The sequence below is a fragment of the Geotrypetes seraphini genome, chromosome 2 (assembly GCF_902459505.1).
Source record: "Geotrypetes seraphini chromosome 2, aGeoSer1.1, whole genome shotgun sequence".
NCBI lineage: Eukaryota > Metazoa > Chordata > Amphibia > Gymnophiona > Dermophiidae > Geotrypetes > Geotrypetes seraphini.
The window spans coordinates 393,067,452-393,086,096 of record NC_047085.1 but is presented as its reverse complement, the minus strand read 5'-3'; the positions used below and the strand labels follow the sequence as shown (position 1 = coordinate 393,086,096).

The window sequence follows — 18,645 nt, the reverse complement described above, 5'->3', positions numbered from 1 at the left end:
GTATTGTATACAGTAGCTAATTTCTTGTCCCCAGAGGGCTTATAATCTTGGGGATCGTTTTACTAAGGTGTGCTGATTTAGCGTACACCAATGATTAGCGTGACTGCTAAATGCTAACACACCTATAGGAAATAATGGGCATCTTAGCATTTAGTGCGCGTTAATCATTAGAATGTGCTAAATCAGTTAATGCATATTACTAATAGGATGCCTTAGTTTGTACCTGAAGTAATAGAGGGATAAGCAAATTTCCAAATATTACAAAAATACTAGTGTCTGTTTCTCAGCCTGCTGCTCTAAACCCCTGGACTATCCTCCTCATTTTCTGCAACACCTGCAATCTAGTTATCAATGAAGCTGAGTGGCAAAACTACACTATGTTGAAATAATTCAAGTGGGAAAGTACCACTGGCTGGAACACATTTCCAAGATGTCTCGCAGAGAAGCAGGCTCTTATTTGCTAAAGTAGTCTAAGATTGGGCAAGAAAATTTTGGCCATCCAAGCAACTTGAATTTCCAAGGTGAGACAAAAAGACTCTCATATATTTACATGTTACAAAGTATTGAAGCATTGTGCATAAAATATTTCACAAAATTAAATGACCTGGTTAATAATGTCATATCGTATATCTGAATAATCAATGCTTGCTTACAAGACTGGCCTTCAAAACCTCCATTCTCAAATTTCACATTAAAACCAAACCGATTTTAGCAGGCTTATTTCATTTAGGAGGTGCATCAACATATGGTTCTACTGCCCTTGAGTTGTACCTTCAGGTGGTAGATGTGTTCCTCTGTATCTAGATCAATACATTTGGTTGATTTCTTTACCGACATCACAGAAAGTCCAACATCTATGCAGCCATGCAGCTTCCCCTTCTCAATCTGTGAAAAGTAAATATGTTAGCATACATACACAATGATGAAATCTGGAAATATACGTATTGTGAAAATATAACACCCTCCGTTCCATGATTATATATATATATATATATATATATATATATATATATATATATATATATACATATACACACATATACACACACACACACACACATATACATATACACACACACACACACACATATATATATATATTGTATATACATACACACACACACACACACATATATATATATATTGTATATACATACACACACACACATTCTGAATGTATGCCTGTGTATTTTATCAAATAAGCATGTACCTTGCAACCTTACCTACAGTCTTACTCACAGACTGTCTAAAAACAGATGTGGTTTTTCCATGAGTGTACCTCATATGCATCTATAGTTGCACAGTTTTATAAAAGCCCTTTTCTGCACATAAAACAGCTTTAAATACAAAAGGTTCTTCAAAAATGTTTCAGCACTTTCATATTTTCGCAGTAAATGGTTGGGGTGGGAGAAGTGGTAAGAGGGCGTATCGTAGAATGTCATGTAACTAGTCAGTCAGGGAAGTCAGCTCACTTTGCAGGTAGTGATTTAATTTGCTTATGAGATATTTAATAAATAGTGTATAAAAAGTAAAAGTGCAGAAACATTTTGAAGATCTCTAGTAAAAATACCCCCATAAAAAGGCAGTTTTTTTGTGTGTCCTTGGTTGGTCTGTAGCATGGTTTTTGCACGTGGAGGCATGCTACAGACCAACCAAGTTGGAAAACTATGTGAATTTGACTGTGCTTGATAGAAAAATATTTTTTTAATCCCATCCTGAGGGTCCCCCTCAAAGCCACTCCACCTTAACCAACCCGTAATGGGCCCACTCAGTGAGTTCAGCCCAATATGTCTGGATGCATTTCTTATTTTCCACAATAAAGTGCAGATATTGAAGTTTCATTTAATAAAATATTGCTAGATTTTTTTTTTACATAATTTTTTAATCATTATTTGACAGATGAATGTTTTCCTATTTTTTTGTGGTTGTAACACTGTATTAGTGGGGTTGTAAGAAATCCGACCCCACTTGTTATATAATAAGCATATTGGAGACTCTAGTGTTATTTCTGTACTGATTTATTGTTCTTTTTCAATTGCTGAGTGTAAAAACAAGCATTAATAGTTATAATACCATGAAATTTGCTCCATTAAACAAAAATAGCAAATTTTAAGAATAACGGAGTTTTATGTAATCAGTAGCTTCGAGAGACCCCAGGATGGGCTTTAAAATATTTTAAAAAATTATTTTCTGATCAAGCACAATCATGTAATCATTGCTACTACAAGTTCATTTCCTATTGGTCACAAACTTACATCAGCCTGAGTCTTGGCATATTTCAAAATTCCTTTGTTCAAGAAGAAATACCTCTGAAAGTGAAATACAGAAATTAATCACAACATACATTCCATTTGGATCATGTTCCAGAGGACAGCATCGCCACTGTAAGGTACCAGATCATGTAATTTTAATATTTATTATTATCTTTATGTAAACTTTTCAGAGTCTGCTTCAGTATGTCTGTCTTTCAGTAGTAGCTCCAATATCTTATTTTCTTTGAGGACAAGCACTAATACTATTAATTATGTCTATAGTGCTACTAGACATTTGCAGCGCTGTACAGAGTCACAAAGAAGAAGAAAACAGTCCCTGCTCAAAAGAGCTTACAATCTAAACAGACAAGACAAACAAACAGGATGTCATGGATACAGTTAAGTGGAATGGTTAATCAGCTGGCTGGGTTGGTGGGCAGAGTAGTGGGTTAAAGATTGAAGGCTATATAAAAATGGTAGGTTTTCAGTCTGCTTTTAAACAAGGTAAGGGAAGGGGCTTGACGGACAAACTCAGGTAATTTATTCCAGGCATAGGAGGCAGCTAGATGAAAGGAATTGGCATTGGAGGGGAAGGGTACAGCTAAGAGTGGCTTAGCTGAGGAATGGAGTTCTCTGGGAGGTATATAAGGAGAGAGAAGAGATATTGAGGGGCAGCAAAATAAACACACTTGTAGGTCACAAATAGGAGCATGAACTGTATGCTAGATCTTATATCCGACCCATGGTCAAACCCCTGCGGAGTGCCACAAGGGTCAGCACTATCACCCATACTATTCAACCTCTTCATAGCCTCCCTAGGTACAACTCTAGACGCCCTAAATATAGTATCATTCAGCTACGCGGACGACATAACCATCCTCCTCCCCTTCGACACTCAAGATCCCGTCTCAACAGGACGCCTGGAAACAACACTGGAAACTGTGGAAAATTGGATGACTAACCATAAGTTGAAGCTGAACTCGGACAAAACTAAATTCCTTCTGCTAGAAAAGGACAAAAAAACATTCTTAACTCAACTGGAAGTAAATGCAACCAAATACCCAATTCAGAGCACATTCAAAATTCTGGGAGTACTGATAGACAGATGCTGCACAATGCAGACACAAATCCACAAAACTACCCAAAAAGCATTCTTCACCATGTGCAACTTACGAAAAATAAGAAAATTCTTTAACAAAGATCAATACAGGATCATAGTCCAATCCCTTGTGCTAGGAATTGTAGACTACTGCAACAGCCTCTACCTACCATGACCAGCCAACATGATAAAACAACTACAGACCGTTCAGAACACAGCTCTCAGACTCATCTACTCTCTTAGTAAATTTGACCACATCACCAATGCCTACCTTGACTCTCACTGGCTACCGATACAAGCAAGAACCCAATTCAAATTATACTGTCTACTATTTAAAGTAACCCACGGAACTGCACCCATCTACCTAAACAACCGCCTATACCGTAACCTTTCTCCCAGAATAAGAAGAACTCAGATCCTATTCACCTACCCTCCACTCAATGGCACTCGATGCAAGAAATTATACGACAACCTTCTAGCGACACAGGCAGCAAAACTTGACCCCGCCATCTCCAAGCTGCTGACCAAAACAACAGACATTAAAGTGTTCCGAAAAGAAATCAAAACACTTCTATTCAAAAAACACATCCCACCAACCTAACCTCCTTCCTATCCCATCTGCATATTCCTCGCGAATACACCACCCCTACGGCAACTTCTAGTCAATTCTCCAAACCAAACACCCAATATAAAACCAGATTCCAGCTCCATTTTAAAGTACTGTAACCTTCCTTTTAAAGTACTGTAACCTGCTGATAGATATCCTCAACATCTCAAAATCTTCAGAAATCACAACATGTAACCTCCATTTGTAACCAGAAACCTGCTTCCTTCAACGTTATGTAATTCTCTTTTGTAACCTGAATGTTATGTTATTCTCTATTGTAACCTGAAATAATTCTCCTTGGTAAAAAGAATGTTATGTTATTCTATATTGTAACCTGAAATATTCTTTCCTCTTTGTCATGTAATTCTCCTGGATATGTCCAGATATCTTCTAATGTAATCCACTTAGAACCGCAAGGCACAGGCGGAATAGAAATCACTAATGTAATGTAATGTAATGTAATGTAATGTAATATGGCAGATAGGGAGCTAATGAAGTGATTTAAGGAGAAGGGTGACATGAGTGTAGTGAGGTTGGTAGAAGATGAGTCGTGCAGCAGAGTTTTGCAGATTGCAAGAGGGAGAGGCAACACTGTGGGAGACCAGTTAGAAGTAGATTGCAGTAATCTAAGCGTGAGGTTATGAGAGTGTGGACAAGGGCCTGGGTAGTGTGCTCAGAGAGGAAGGGTGAATTTTGGTGACATTGAAGAGGTAGAAGCAACAGGTCTTAGAAGCTTGTTATATGTGCGTAAAAAATGAGAGATCGGAATCGAAATCGTCTCCAAGGTTGCGAGAAGAGAAGAGTGTAACAATGACAGTATTATTTATCGAGATAGAGAAAGGAGGAGGAGGAGCAGAGGATTGAGGAGGAGGATTGAGGAGGAAAGAGGAGCAGCTCAGTCTTGGACATATTTACGTAGTTTCAGATGATGGCAGGACATCCAGGCAGCAATGTAGGCTAAACAGGCAGAGACTTTTCTTGGACTTTAGGCATAATATTCTCACATACGGGTAACATCATGCACAGAACTCGGCAAGGACAGTCGTGTATGGTCACTTTAAATCTTTAGGAGCGCCCATACCGCATGAGTGTTAATGCTTTCTCACTCAATGTCAGCTTGCGAGACCTACAATTCTTAGTTTTTTGTGGAGCTGAGAAAAAATTCTCTCAAAGCTCGTCGCACATTGCCATTTTTGTGCCTTCCCTTTGTTTTTTTCCTTCAGTTTTGTCATAATTTATGTTCTTTTCTATTCAACTATTTTTTGTAAAGTTCTCAATTTTTTCCAACTTTTCCCATTTGGGAGCATTGATTCATTTTTATCCTGAGCTCCACTCTATCTCTCCTGAGCCATTGAGCCCTTTGACTGTGTTGGCAATTTTTCCATTGATGTCCAAGGTATGTAGCAGCTTCAAACAGTGCACTCAATTCAATCGGACCATTCCAGGAATCGACCTGCATAACCGATATGTACAATTCCTAGGTCCTGATCATCCAGAAATTTCATGCACACTCTGCTCTCATATGCAGAAGAGGTCGCTTAGAGCCAAAAAAATAAAATCTGAAAATCTTTTTGGTACAACTTCAAAAATATAGAGCATGGCTGGAGACTCCAACACCGACATCCCATTGCACAAGCTCATGAAAGAAGACCTCTTTAAATCTGGGAAACTCCTCTATCTACCCAATGGCTCCTTGTAAATTGAAATTCTTATACTGAATACAAATTTGCCCTGGATTTGACAGACCTCAACTTCAACATCAATCCTTAGTAGTTGAGTCAGCCCGGAAACGTGCTAACAGCTCTTGCACATATGCCAGCACATCAGGCAAAGAAGGGAGAAGCCTGACAAGTTTATCCAGATATACTCCTTTGCAGATGATGTTCAGCTATATCTTCCACTGGGATCAAATCATGACACTCAACTCAAACTACAAAAGTTGTCTATCTGAAATCAAAAACTGGATGACCAGAAACAAGCTGCAACTAAATACATCCAAGACTGAACTTCTCTGGATATGCAGAGATAACTGCCTGTACCCCCTTCCCTCTTTTTCTTGGGGAAATATCACCCCGACAACTAAAAACCAGGTACGTAGCTTAGGAGTATTACTTGATTCTGGACTGTCACTTAAAAGCCATCTCTCTTAGTTTATATCAACCTCCTGTTATTACCTACATCAGTTATGAAAAATTCTAATGTACTTTTCTGAAGCCAACTTTGCTCAATGATATACTTTCATCGTATCATGTTTGGACTACTGCAATGCTCTATTTATAGGTCTGTCTACTAAGAACCTACTGTGGTCTCCCCAGCATTAGCATTGGTTACCTATTAGAAGTCGTTGCACTTTCAAGGCACTGATTTCGGCTTATATGCTAAGGAAACTATCGATGTATGTCCCTGGACAATCACTATGATCACAAAATGAAAGACGGTTGTATATATCTCCAGGATGATCTCTCCACCTAGAAAAGGCCTGTAGCTGAGTCTATACTCATTTCATGCCTAAACTATGGAACCAAACCCCATCATCTATTAGATCCTTTGGTTTTACAGCTTTTCTAGAGTTCAGCAGCTCTTCTATCTTTTCAATTAAAACTGTCAGAAATTGTTTCTCACTCTCAAACTGTCATTCAAATGAGATTTCCAATCGATCTGAAACTATGTAATCCAATTTCAACATGGATAAACTATGTACTGTCTAGTACATCTCATACTGTGTATGTAAATCTGTAACCTGTTCTGGGTTCGTTTGGGAGGATGGGCTAAAAATGGAATGAATGAATAATTAAAAAAAATAAGTTTGGCAGGCATATATGCCAAGCAACAATGCTTTCTAACATAACCCTCAATTACAATTTCTATATGACTTTTTATTTGAAGACTAATTAAGCAACATCTCCAACACAACAGTTTAAAGTGTACACATTTAGAAACCGGTAACCAATGTAGACCATACAGTACAGTACAGATCCATCTTCTTTGAACCAGTTAAAAAAGTCTAGTAGCTGTATTTTGAACAGATCCCTCCAGATCTTCCCATAGGAGACAGAATCCATCACTTCTATCATCGCTGGACCCTTATAACATCAGACAAATGGGTTCTCCAGGTGGTGGCCCAGGATTATGCCTTGCGCTTACCAAGAAAGCCTCTAAACCACCCTCCAAGAGAATCTAGAAGACCCTCCTTCACCAATAATTCTCAGCCATTCTCCAGTTCAATGCAATAGAACAAGTTCCTTTGCAGGAGAGGGGGCAAGGAGTTCTACTCCAAATATTTCCTAATACCGAAAAAGACTGGAGGTCTCTGCCCAATTCTAGACCTCTACACTCTCAACAAATACTTAGTGAAGGAGAAGTTTTGCATACACTCACATTCCCATCTTATCTGCCCACAGAAAATATCTTCACTTTTGAGTGGGCTCTCGCCGCTTCCAGTACAAGTCTTACCATGCGACCTGGCATCAGAACCGAGTACGTTCACAGAATGCCTAGTAGTAGTAGCTGCAACCCTTCGCTCATGCAGGTTTCATATATTTCCTTATCCAGACGACTGGTTAATCATCAGAAGCAGCTCAGATTGCCATCAACTCCACAGTTCAATTACTGAAACTCCTGGGATTGAAGTCAACAACCGGAAATCACATTTCCAACCAGCTCAAACCTTAGAGTACACAGAAACTCTCTTGGACATGATGTGAGCTCGTGCTTTTCTGCCTCAATGGAGAGTTGACAATCTTAGCCACCAGTGTCAGAAAGTCTCCTTCCTACTACGCATTATTGCGCATCAGATGTTATATCTTCTGGGTCACATGGCGTTGACTGTTCACGTCAATGGAATTTCTCCACCCAGTGGACTCAAGCCACTGGGTCTCTTTCTCAACCAATACAGATGATTTGAGAATTTCATCAATCCCTCCAGTGGTGGATGCTTCCATTCAATCTCTTCAGAGGCCTTCTTTTCCAGCAACCACCACACAAGAAGCTGCTCACCACAGATACTTCCATGGTAGGCTATAAAATCCACCTTGATGGCCTGCACAGCCAAGGTATCTGGACTCCTCACGAGAAAACTATTCACATCAATCTCCTGGAGCTCCGAGCAATTCACAATGCCTTCCACACCTTCCAGGATCGCCTGAAGGATCAAATACTGCTTATCCACACCAACAACCAGATCACCATGTTCTACTTGAACAAGCAAGAAGGCAAAGGATCTCATCCACTCTGCAGGGAGCAATACAAACATGGACCTGGGTAATTGCACACATCATCTTTCTCAAAGCAGTTCATCTAGCGGGGAAACAGAACATCTTAGCGGACAAGCTGAGCAAACTCCTTCAACCTCACAAGTGGTCTCTCAACACACCTCTCTGGTGAGAGATCTTCTCAGATTGGGGGACCCTCAAAGTATATCTTTTTGCTTCCCCCCACAACAACAAAACTTCTGCTCCAGATGCTGCACTCCCAATCATCTGGAGTCAGATGCCTTGCTCCTAGACTTGTGAGACAAGTTTTTCTATGCATTTCTTCCAATACCTCAAGTCGGCAAGACTCTTCTCAAACTTTGCTAAGACCAAGCCACCATGATTCTCATCGTGCCTCAGTAGCCAAGTCAACTATGGTTCCCTCTCCTCCTACACCTGAGTATTTGGTAACCCATCACACTACAGGTGTTTCCAACATTACTCACACAGAACAAGGGCTCCCTCCTCCATCTCAGTCTGTGTTTATTAGCACTCACAGCATGGCATCTATCTCCCAGTGGGTAGATACTTTCACCTTATTTGCACCAATGTTATTTAGTCTTCCAGAAAACCTTCCACACAGTGATGCTACAGCTTCAAGTGGACTCGCTTCACTGTCTGGTGTAATCTTCGCTTGCTAGATCCAATCACTTGTCCTTTGCCACTGGTTTTAGATTACCTCCTTCACCTTTTCAATTCTGAACTAAACACTACTTCAGTACGTGTTCATCTCATGGCTATCGGTGCCTTTAATTTTCCATTAAACAAGAAATCATTATCTGTAAATTTCTTAGTTTCCAGATTCATAAAGGGCCTTTACCATATCAAGCCACCTCTCAGGTGCCTGGGACCTCTCCATGCTGGTAAAGTCTGCTTTTGAACCTCTCTCAACTTTATCCCTCAAGCCTGGAAAGTAGTCTTTCTTATAGCCTTTATGTCTGCATCCCAGGTCAGTGAACTTCAGGCACTGGTATCAGATCCACCCTATACAAGATTCTACTATGATAGGGTAGTTCTTTGTACACATCTGAAGTTCCTCCCAAAATTTTATTCCGCTCAGAATTTTAACCGTCTTCTTCCTGAGACCGCATTCTCTTCCTAGTGAGGCAGCTCTTCATACATGGGACTGCAAACGTGCATTGGCATACTACTTGGACCAAACCATGCCTCATAGAATTACCACTCAACTCTGTCATTCAACCCCAACAGACTTCAAACTCCCATCAGCAAGAGAACCATCTCTACTTGGCTAGTGGATTATCTCCTCTGTATATACTCGGGCTGGGCTAATGCTTGAAAGGTTGTGTCACTGCTCATAAAATTCGAGCTATGCCTACTTCAGTAGCACATCTTCTTTCCACATCTATCAAGGACATCTGTAAGGCAGCCACCTCGTCCTCAATCCATACCTTCACTTCCCACTACTGTCTGGAGGATTATTCCAGTCAGGATAGTCAGTTTGGGCAAGCAGTTCTACATAATTTATTTTTTTCTTAAAATATCAACTTATCCTCCAGTCCTTTCACTTTTGTCAGGCTCATGGTTGGTGACAATAACACTCTTCTTAGAAGCATGATCCTGGCAGCTTGTGAGTCTCATATGTGAGAATATCATGCCTACTTGTCCTTGGAGACATCTGCTACAGGTGAGTAACTTTGCTTTCTCTGCAGACATATAGTCTCACAATCCTCCGAGTTGGCTTCTTAGCTTTCTTACTGAACTGCAGGTCCCACAAGTTGAAATCGGGTGGGAAGGCACCAGCGCAAGCATGATAAGGGTGACCCTAAAGATTTAAAGTGACAGTACACTTTTAATTGTCCGTGCAAGGCTCCATGGATGACATCACCCGTTTGTGAGAATATATACTTCAGAGAACACCAGCTACAGGTGAGTAATTTTGCTGTTCTGAACCCTGAGCTTTGTTTGGAAGAGTGTTTCTAAATCTAAAAAATAAATTTTATGATCAGAATTTGCTCAGATGTGTAAAAGTACCAGTACTAGACAGTTTCCACTTTTTCTCTTTGCCCAGTATAATAAGATCACATTTTGCAGCTGCATTATGGTATATCACAGAGCATTTTTAAAAAAAATATATTTGTATTCTGTGTCACAAACCCAGTATAAGCATTCACAGGACCTAGTGATTCATCCCATAATGTTATCTTGCTACTATAAAAAGGGACACACAATTGAACATCCTATAATACTTTCTTGTAAAACACCTAATGAGCAAAGAGAAAAGGCTACCAAAGCACTAGGTTACATTATACTAGCCAAGCTTAGCAAGTCATTTACTAATGGGCAGTAATAATTAATAATAAATACAATGCTCCACTTATTAATTTAAGAGCACTATCCCAATGGAATAAAAAGCCTCAGGTATTATTACGACAGAGCATGAATGCTCAAACCTCCTCCACCCACATCATCGGCCAAAAAACTTCCGGAAGGAATGTGCTATAACCACTACTCTTTTGTGCAGGACTGAGATCACTAGCCGCCTATTTATGTTGTAAAGGTATAAGTGATACAATGTTTTAGCCAACGTTTCACGGTATACAACCAACTGTTTCTTCAGGGCTGTATCAATTTTCACTTCTCCACATATATTGTGTTGCATGCTTTCTCACTCTTACCAGCGTCACTTATACCTTTACAATATAAACAGGCAGCTAGTGATATCAGTCCTGCACAAAAGAGTAGTGGTTATAGCACATTCCCTCCGGAAGTTTTTTGGCTGATGATGTGGGTGGAGGAGGTTTGAGCATTCATGTTCTACCGTAATAATACCTGAGGCTTTTTCTTCCATTGGGATAGTGCTCTTAAATTAATAAGTAGAGCATTTGTATTTATTATTATTTATTTACCCACATTTTAAACAGTGAACAATAATGCCATTAACTGCCAGAGGGACCAATTTTTTTAAACAGATAACACAAGATAACGATGTTAATTGTTTGTGTGTGATAAGTCACCTCCACATAGTCCTATAGACACCTGCTGGGAAAACTAGTTCAAACTGCCACTTATTATTTCAGGTTTTATACAGCACTCTGACAAAGACACTTTAAAAATAATGCTTGTACAATATATAATAAGAAATGCCATTCAAGTTGATGTGCAGAACTAAAAACATACTCCTTGGTTGATTAAGGGGAGCATGGAAGCAAAACTTGTGAGACACTTCCAAATTGGGACATGATTTTACACAACTGAAGTTTGCTATTTTTACTCTTATTTTTTCCACACCATAGGGAAGGGATATTGATAACTAATTGTTACAACATGAACAGAAGTGGCTCTGCAGTTGGCATGGAATGTTGCTACTCCTTGGGTTTTGGCCGGGTACTAGGGACCTGGATTGGCCACCGTGAGAATGGGCTGCTGGGCTTGATGGACCATTGATCTGACCCAGTAAGGCTATTCTTATGTACCTCATTGCCTTGAAAGCTGAACCCTGATTTAGAATAGAATGATGTTTTAACGAGATTCATGTTCACTCTGGATGTTTGGGTTTAGTAGTTCCTTGGCAGCCCATTAGTTGCCCTAAAGGGAAGTAAATTTCACATCTGAAGTGAGTGTAGTTTTGCTTGGCTTACAAAGAGATGCCCATTAGAGGCCAACTTAATTTCAGTTTTGGCACCAAAACTGGCCCAAAATTTGAACTTGATCTCATTCTGGTTTCAGCCAAAATACTGGTGCATTTTTGGTTGAACCCCTTTCTCCAGAGCAGCTTTACCTGTCCATCTTTCCTCCCTGAGCCGGAAGAGCTGTTTCCTTGCTCCTTCCTTCCCCTTCCTTAAATCCTGGTGGCCTATGCCAGCTCCAATCGCAAAATGGCTGCTATGATCTTCAGTAGCAGTTTCGCAAGACTGCCTCTGAAGGACTCAGCAGCTATTTTGGTGGCAGAGACAGCAAGGGGCAAGAGTAACTGAGGATTACCACTAGGGCTTCAGGTAGGCCCAAAAGGATAGGGAGCTCTTTTTGATCACAGGAGGAGTGAGTGGTTGCTATTGGGGGAGGGGATGGTGGCAGCAGAACCATGCCGGGCCAATTTCAGCTTCAGTCAAACAAAAAAAAATGGTTTTGGTTAGTCTGCTGCTGTTTAACTGAAAAGTGTGATTTTATTTATTCATTTTTTTCTGTACAACTTGCAAGGAATTTTTGATTATGCTTCTTTTCAGAATTTGAGATGAGGCCCTTGAAGCAGGCAGTTAAAAAATTCACATCAGTGTTTCAGCTATTCTATTTATTTAAATCATTTATATCCCGCATGTCCAAAGTTCCATGCAGATTACAAATATGACATACATAAATCATACCATACAAACAGTTATAATTTCTTCAATCCTGAACAATCTTTTTAAAGCTGGTCTAAAGTTTGCCAAACATTATGTAAAATATTTCATATTTCTTTACCTTTTTCTTATAAATCTGTTTTTTTGAAGAGCTTACTATATAGCGATTACCTCACTGATGATGACTGGTTTATTGGACGCTTTATTGGCTATAGCCTTAAAGATATTGAGTGCTTCCTGGAAAGATATGAAGCATATATCTTATGACAAGTGGTGGAACTCAGTCAGTCAGATTTTCTTTCCAAATAAGATTCATATCTGTTTAACATACAGATATGAATCTTAATTGGCAAAAAAATCTGATTCCACAAAGTCTTTTTTACGTAAATGGCCATCATAAAAGTTGTTACTTTCTATTACCTCTGATAAGGTTTACAATATATAATAATATATATATAATATAATATAATATATTATCTGTTTTTGATTTTGTTGCTGTATATGTATCTCTTGTGATATACATACCTGTATAGCTACCTTCCCCTCTCCTCCTTTGGTTGTATTTCTTTATACTCAGCGAATCTATTTGTTTGATGTATGGTGTTTGCTATTTCAAAATTGTAAATAAACTAAGGGCTCCTTTTACAAAGGCACGCTAGCGGTTTTAGCGCGCGCTTAGCACGCGCTAAAATGCCGGGTGCACTAGCCGCTACCACCTCCTTTTAAGCAGGCGGTAATTTTTCGGCTAGCACGTGCTATAGCGCACACTAATCTTGTGCGTGTGCTAACATACTAGCGCACCTTAGTAAAAGGAGCCCTAAGACTTAAAAAACAAACAAAAAAAAAAACAACTGTCCATCAAGTATGATGAAAAGCCTTACTAAAATATAAGCTTTCAAACTCTTTCAAAAATTTCCAAATCTAGAAATACAGCAAACCGATTCAGGAAGTAAATGCCATAATTGTGGACCTACAACAATCAAAACATGGGAGCGAATAGTTGCCTTGGTTATGCATCAAAAAGAGGACACAACCAACAGACTCTTAGATTGTGATCGCAGAGGACGAGAAGGTATATATGGTTCCTATAGTGAACACATCACCTTTGGTAAAGAGTGATACAAAGCTTTGTACAATAAAGTTAAGATCTTAAATTGGTTTCTCCATTCTACTGGAAGCCAATGAAGCTCAGCTAGTATAGGGGAAATATGCGCATAACGGGGCAAACCACCCCTCGCTGCTGCATTCTGAACCATTTGTAGTGAAATCCATGTGAGTAGAAGTCGCACGATTATGGCGGTATAGAAGAATAAAGTTATTATTATTATTAAAATGAAACACTGCATGACTTGGCGATAATTGGATAGATCTTTAAAAGCACTATCTTATTTTTTATTTTATTTATTCACTTTTCTATACCGTTTTCCCAGGGGAACTCAGAACGGTTTACATGAATTTATTCAGGTACTCAAGCATTTTTCCCTGTCTGCCCCGGCAGGCTCACAATCTATCTAATGTACCTGGGACAAAAGGGGGATTAAATGACTTGCCCAGGGTCACAAGCAGCAGCGTGGGTTTGAACCCACAACCCCAGGGTGCTGAGGCTGTAGCTTTAACCACTGCGCCACACACTTCACCACCAGTGGACTATGGCCACAAAATTGTAGAGAGGAGTCTCTTGCTGTATCTGAATTAATAGTCCATCATATATATACCCTGATGGAGCTCCATCCATGCCAGATGGTGAAAGCTACAAAATTTTGGTTTTAGCAACATTTAAACGGAGACCATTCCTGGCCATCCAGTACACAATTGAGTCCAGATCATCACCATAAGTCCTATATCGAACATTCAAGTTGCAAAAACACTTTTACCAACTGGTGCCATAAACAAGTTAAATAGCATGGCTGAAAGAGGAGCCTTGAGGGACTCCACAATTTTTAACAAAAAAATGAGTTTGTTCAGTACCATTGGAGACACAAACACTTCTATCATTAAGAAACAATTGGAACCATATATAAACAGTTCCAGAAATCCCAAAGAGCACAATCTGTCTAAAAGTACTTGGTGACTGACCGTATCAAAAGCTGCTGCCACATCCAGGGATACCAATTAATAACATTTCCCTTTATCATAACCTATCCGAATTTCCTCACAGCGAGATAACAAAAGTAACTCAGGGCTCCTTTTACTAAGGTGCACTAGCGTTTTTAGCGCACACAGGAAATTACCACACACTACACCGTGCGCTACGCTTCTAAAACTAATGCCAGCTCAATGCTGGCGTTAAGGTCTAGCACGTGCGGCAATGTAGTGTGTGCTATTCCGTGCATTAAAGCCCTAGCGCACCTTAGTAAAAGGAGGCCTTAGTGTTATGGTCTGCGCGAAATCCAAACTGGAAATCATGAGCGAATACAAAATCCTCTGTCGCAAAACAATTCTTTCCAGTACTTTAGCTGTAAACATTAAGTTCGAAATTGGGCAGAAATTGACTACCTTGGTAACATCCAAAGAAGCACCTTTTAACCCTTTCAGGACCATAAGGATCGTAGGCCAATTTTTGTGGTTTTGACGACATTTTTATGGTAAAAAGGGCTTGCAGATGCCAAAAAATTGATTTTTTTTTGTGAAATATCATTATTTTTATTTAAAAAATCACACTTCTGGCTTATGGACAGTGTGGCAAGTGAATCTTCTCGTCAATCTGGCAACGACGCTAATGAATGAATGTCGGAACCAGTTTGTTTACATAAAGGCAGTATCATATGGAATCCGTACATATCAAATTTAGAACTGTAGACTATCCCAATCAAAATTTATAGGATTTTAAAGTTATGGGACAAATATGTCCCTTGATCCTGAAAGGGTTAAAAGGGGGCAAATTGCAGCTCACTTCAATATACCAGACACGCATCCGGAACGCAACAGTTGAAAAATAATATACAGTGGAACCTCGGTTTGCGAGTAACGCGGTTTGCGAGTGTTTTGCAAGACGAGTATAACACTCCCGCAAACCTTAACTCACAAACTGAGCATGTCCCGATAAACAAGCACCTTCCCCGCTCAACTGGCATCGCACCCTCTCCCTCGCAAACGCCCCCCCCCCACACGAGAACCGCATTGCACCCCCGTGCTGGAAGCGGCATCCGCCCGCCCTCCCTCCAAACAAGCTCCTTACCCCATCTGTGCTTGCCGGTGCGAGTGACAGAAAGATCCCGCCTCTTACTTGGGCTGGGCCTTGAGCATGCGCAGATGCTCAAGGCCCAGCCCAGGCAAGAGGCGGGATCTTTCTGTCACTTGCACCGGCAAGCACAGATGGGGTAAGGAGCTTGTTTGGGAGGGAGGGAGGGCAGGCAGATGCCACTTTCAGCACGGGGGTGCGATGCGGTTCTCGTGGGGGGGGGGGGTGATGGAGCAGCACCAGTGATCTCCGGGGGGGGGGGGGGAGGAGGGAAGGAGGAAGTAGAATGAATCAAAGCAAGTTTCCCTTACTTCCTATGGGGAAACTCGCTTTGATATACGAGCAATTGGTTTACAAGCATGCTTCTGGAACTAATTATGCTCGTAAACCAAGTTTCCACTTTACTCCAAAGAAGGCACTATCTCAGCCTTCAATATAACATGGAGGAGAATAAATTCCTTCTAGTTGAACTCCAATAGCTTCAGAATCTTAGGTTCTTATGAATCCAGAGTATTTATTAGATAAGTGAATTTAATTATTATTTGCAGATATTTCAGTAATTTGTTGCTACACCGCATTTGAGCAAAGTCCTTTATTCATAAAGGGAGATGGCTAAATTGAGCGGCTTACAAAGTTCCAGTAAAAATGTTAAGTACATTGGCCAACAAGTACCCATCATGGTCTCCTCTATGCCACATTCATTTTTGTAACAAACTCAGCTGAAAGAAGTTATCTTGTGCATGCAATGGTGGCTGAAAGTTACTAAAAGGGAGTGGGAATCTTGATAAAGCCCATCGATTCAAACGGGCGAAACATGTTGGTGTTAAGAATAAATCCTCCCTACACAGCGTCTTACTAGAAGCTAAGTACTTTTAGTATTTATATTTAATTACTTATACATAAATATTTGAAGGCAAATTGAAAATACGAGCTGGTTCCTATGACGAGTGGGAGCGTAAAGCCATACACAATGAGAGCTTTCGAGTGTGTGGTGGCCCGCTGAGGACCAGTGAACATTAATCCTTAAGTTTACTTGAATGAAGTCTAGCAAAGCTGCAAGATAACTTCTTTCAGCTGAGTTTGTTATTTGATAGTATCTTCATTCCTATATATATTCCATTAACCTAGTGCTGGTGCTTACATTCATTTTTGTGGCATATTTTGCAATTTGTTTTAAATCAATTAATATCCTGTTTGAATTAAAACAGTTTTTCACATGTACAACCTCACTGTATTTGTCTTGGTTCTGCAGAGTGTAAAAAGCAGTACAAAGTTGCAAAGCAAATGAATAATTAAAATCTGATGGTTGATACGAAGCCAGAATATACCAGGTGGAAAATTATAAGTTTTTAAAATTTTGTACTGAAGAAAAAGAATAGTATCAGAAGTAGTAAAGAGAAAGCAATAAAATGAGGCAAGGCTGGTTAGAAACACAGATTGAGAAGATGGAGGGCAGGTTTTAGCAGACTCAGGATATTCTACATTCAGCAGAAAGCCACTGAAGCACATTGAAGAAGGGGATAACATAAGACCTGGGAGGCAGAAAAGCAAATTGTTCTGCTGGAACCGGAACTACTGGTGAGATGCATGAGCAAAGTCTGCAAGACAGCTGTTACAGTAGTCAAGCTGTGCAAAAATACAAAACATGAAGGAGAATATGACATAAGGGAAGAGCATATATCATGATCAAGTAGCAGAAGGTACAGAGAGAAGAAATAAAAAATAGAAGGAGAGTGACACATCAAACAGTGACCCCCCCCCCCTGGCTTTCATATAATCAAAAGCTAAAAGCTGGGGTCAATTTTCAACAGATGCTCAAGTGTCTGCATTTTAGAAATCTAAATTTAGGTGGATTTTCACCCAAATTTAGAAAGCAAAACGTTTAGCTTTAGGTTACCAGTGTTGACGACTTGTGCAAAATACCCTTGCTTCGTCCCCTACCTTGTATCTCCCCTTCAACTACCCAATTTCTAGGAATTTAAGTTTAAGAATGTCGAAGAGTGCTGAATTAGGTATAACTTGTATCTTACACTAACTTTCTGTAAGTTGAATTAGGTATAACTTGTATTGGAAACCTTGCATCGTAAGGACAACCATAGCAAATCGTAACCAGTAAACTGTATGCACTTCTCCCTCCGAATCCGCGGTTTCAGTATCTGTGGATTCGGTTATTTGCGATTTTTTTTTTTTTTTAAACAAACAACCTGTCTTCATTTTTTGCCTATTTTTAAGCCGTCCAAGCCTCCCCCGGAACCTTACCTGGTGGTCTAGCGGTGAAGTGGAGCAGGAGCGATCTTCCTATGCTCCTGCCCCATGCAGAGCCATCATCAGAATAGGAAAATCGCTCCTGCCCCGCTTCACCGCTAGACCACCAGGTAAGGTTCCGGGGATGCAGGAAGGACGCAGGTCATAGCTGGCCGAGAAGTTATTTGCGATTTTTCACACGTCGCGGTCCGGCTCTGCACCTAACCCCCGCGAATACCGAGGGAGAAGTATATTGTCATTAGCCCCTAGAATGTATCAAGTTAAGATAAAAACTTGTATCGTAAACTTGTACAGAAATTATGTATGCTAAACCTGTAACCCCTTCTGGGCTAACTAACTAACTACATAAATAAATAAATTGAAGAATCTAGGTAGTAAAAACTGACACAAGCTTACTCCAAGTCAGGCACCTAAACCAGTTGAGAACTGACCCCATTACCGACTCTACTTGTCACTTAAAATGAAGTTTGGTTTTCTTAAATTGAAAGACAGGATGACTGCAATAGGAGCTCTTTTCCTTCTGTAGCTCCCACGTAAATGTTTGGTAACTTTAGATTCAACTCAATATGTTTCCTTTAATCTGAGCCAGCTAGAAAGATTACTTATAGAAAAAGAAAGTTCTATTGAGGAGTGATAAAAATGGGGACTATCGAGAAATCACAAGTTATACTATATAGATGTCTCGATGCTTCA

At 40.0% G+C, this 18,645-nt stretch overlaps 1 protein-coding gene across 7 annotated transcripts in view; it reads right to left on the bottom strand.

Moving 5' to 3' along the window:
- The window catches only part of OSBPL3 (oxysterol binding protein like 3), a 308,853-nt gene that overhangs the window by 146,823 nt on the left and 143,385 nt on the right, over window positions 1-18,645 (bottom strand). For all 7 annotated transcript variants that reach the window (XM_033930823.1, XM_033930817.1, XM_033930820.1 and 4 more), the window contains 2 exons: window positions 2,256-2,309; window positions 772-885 (listed from right to left, as the gene is read on the bottom strand). In XM_033930823.1, coding sequence (XP_033786714.1) covers window positions 772-885; window positions 2,256-2,309 — 168 coding nt within the window. The remainder of the gene's footprint in view (window positions 1-771; window positions 886-2,255; window positions 2,310-18,645) is intronic.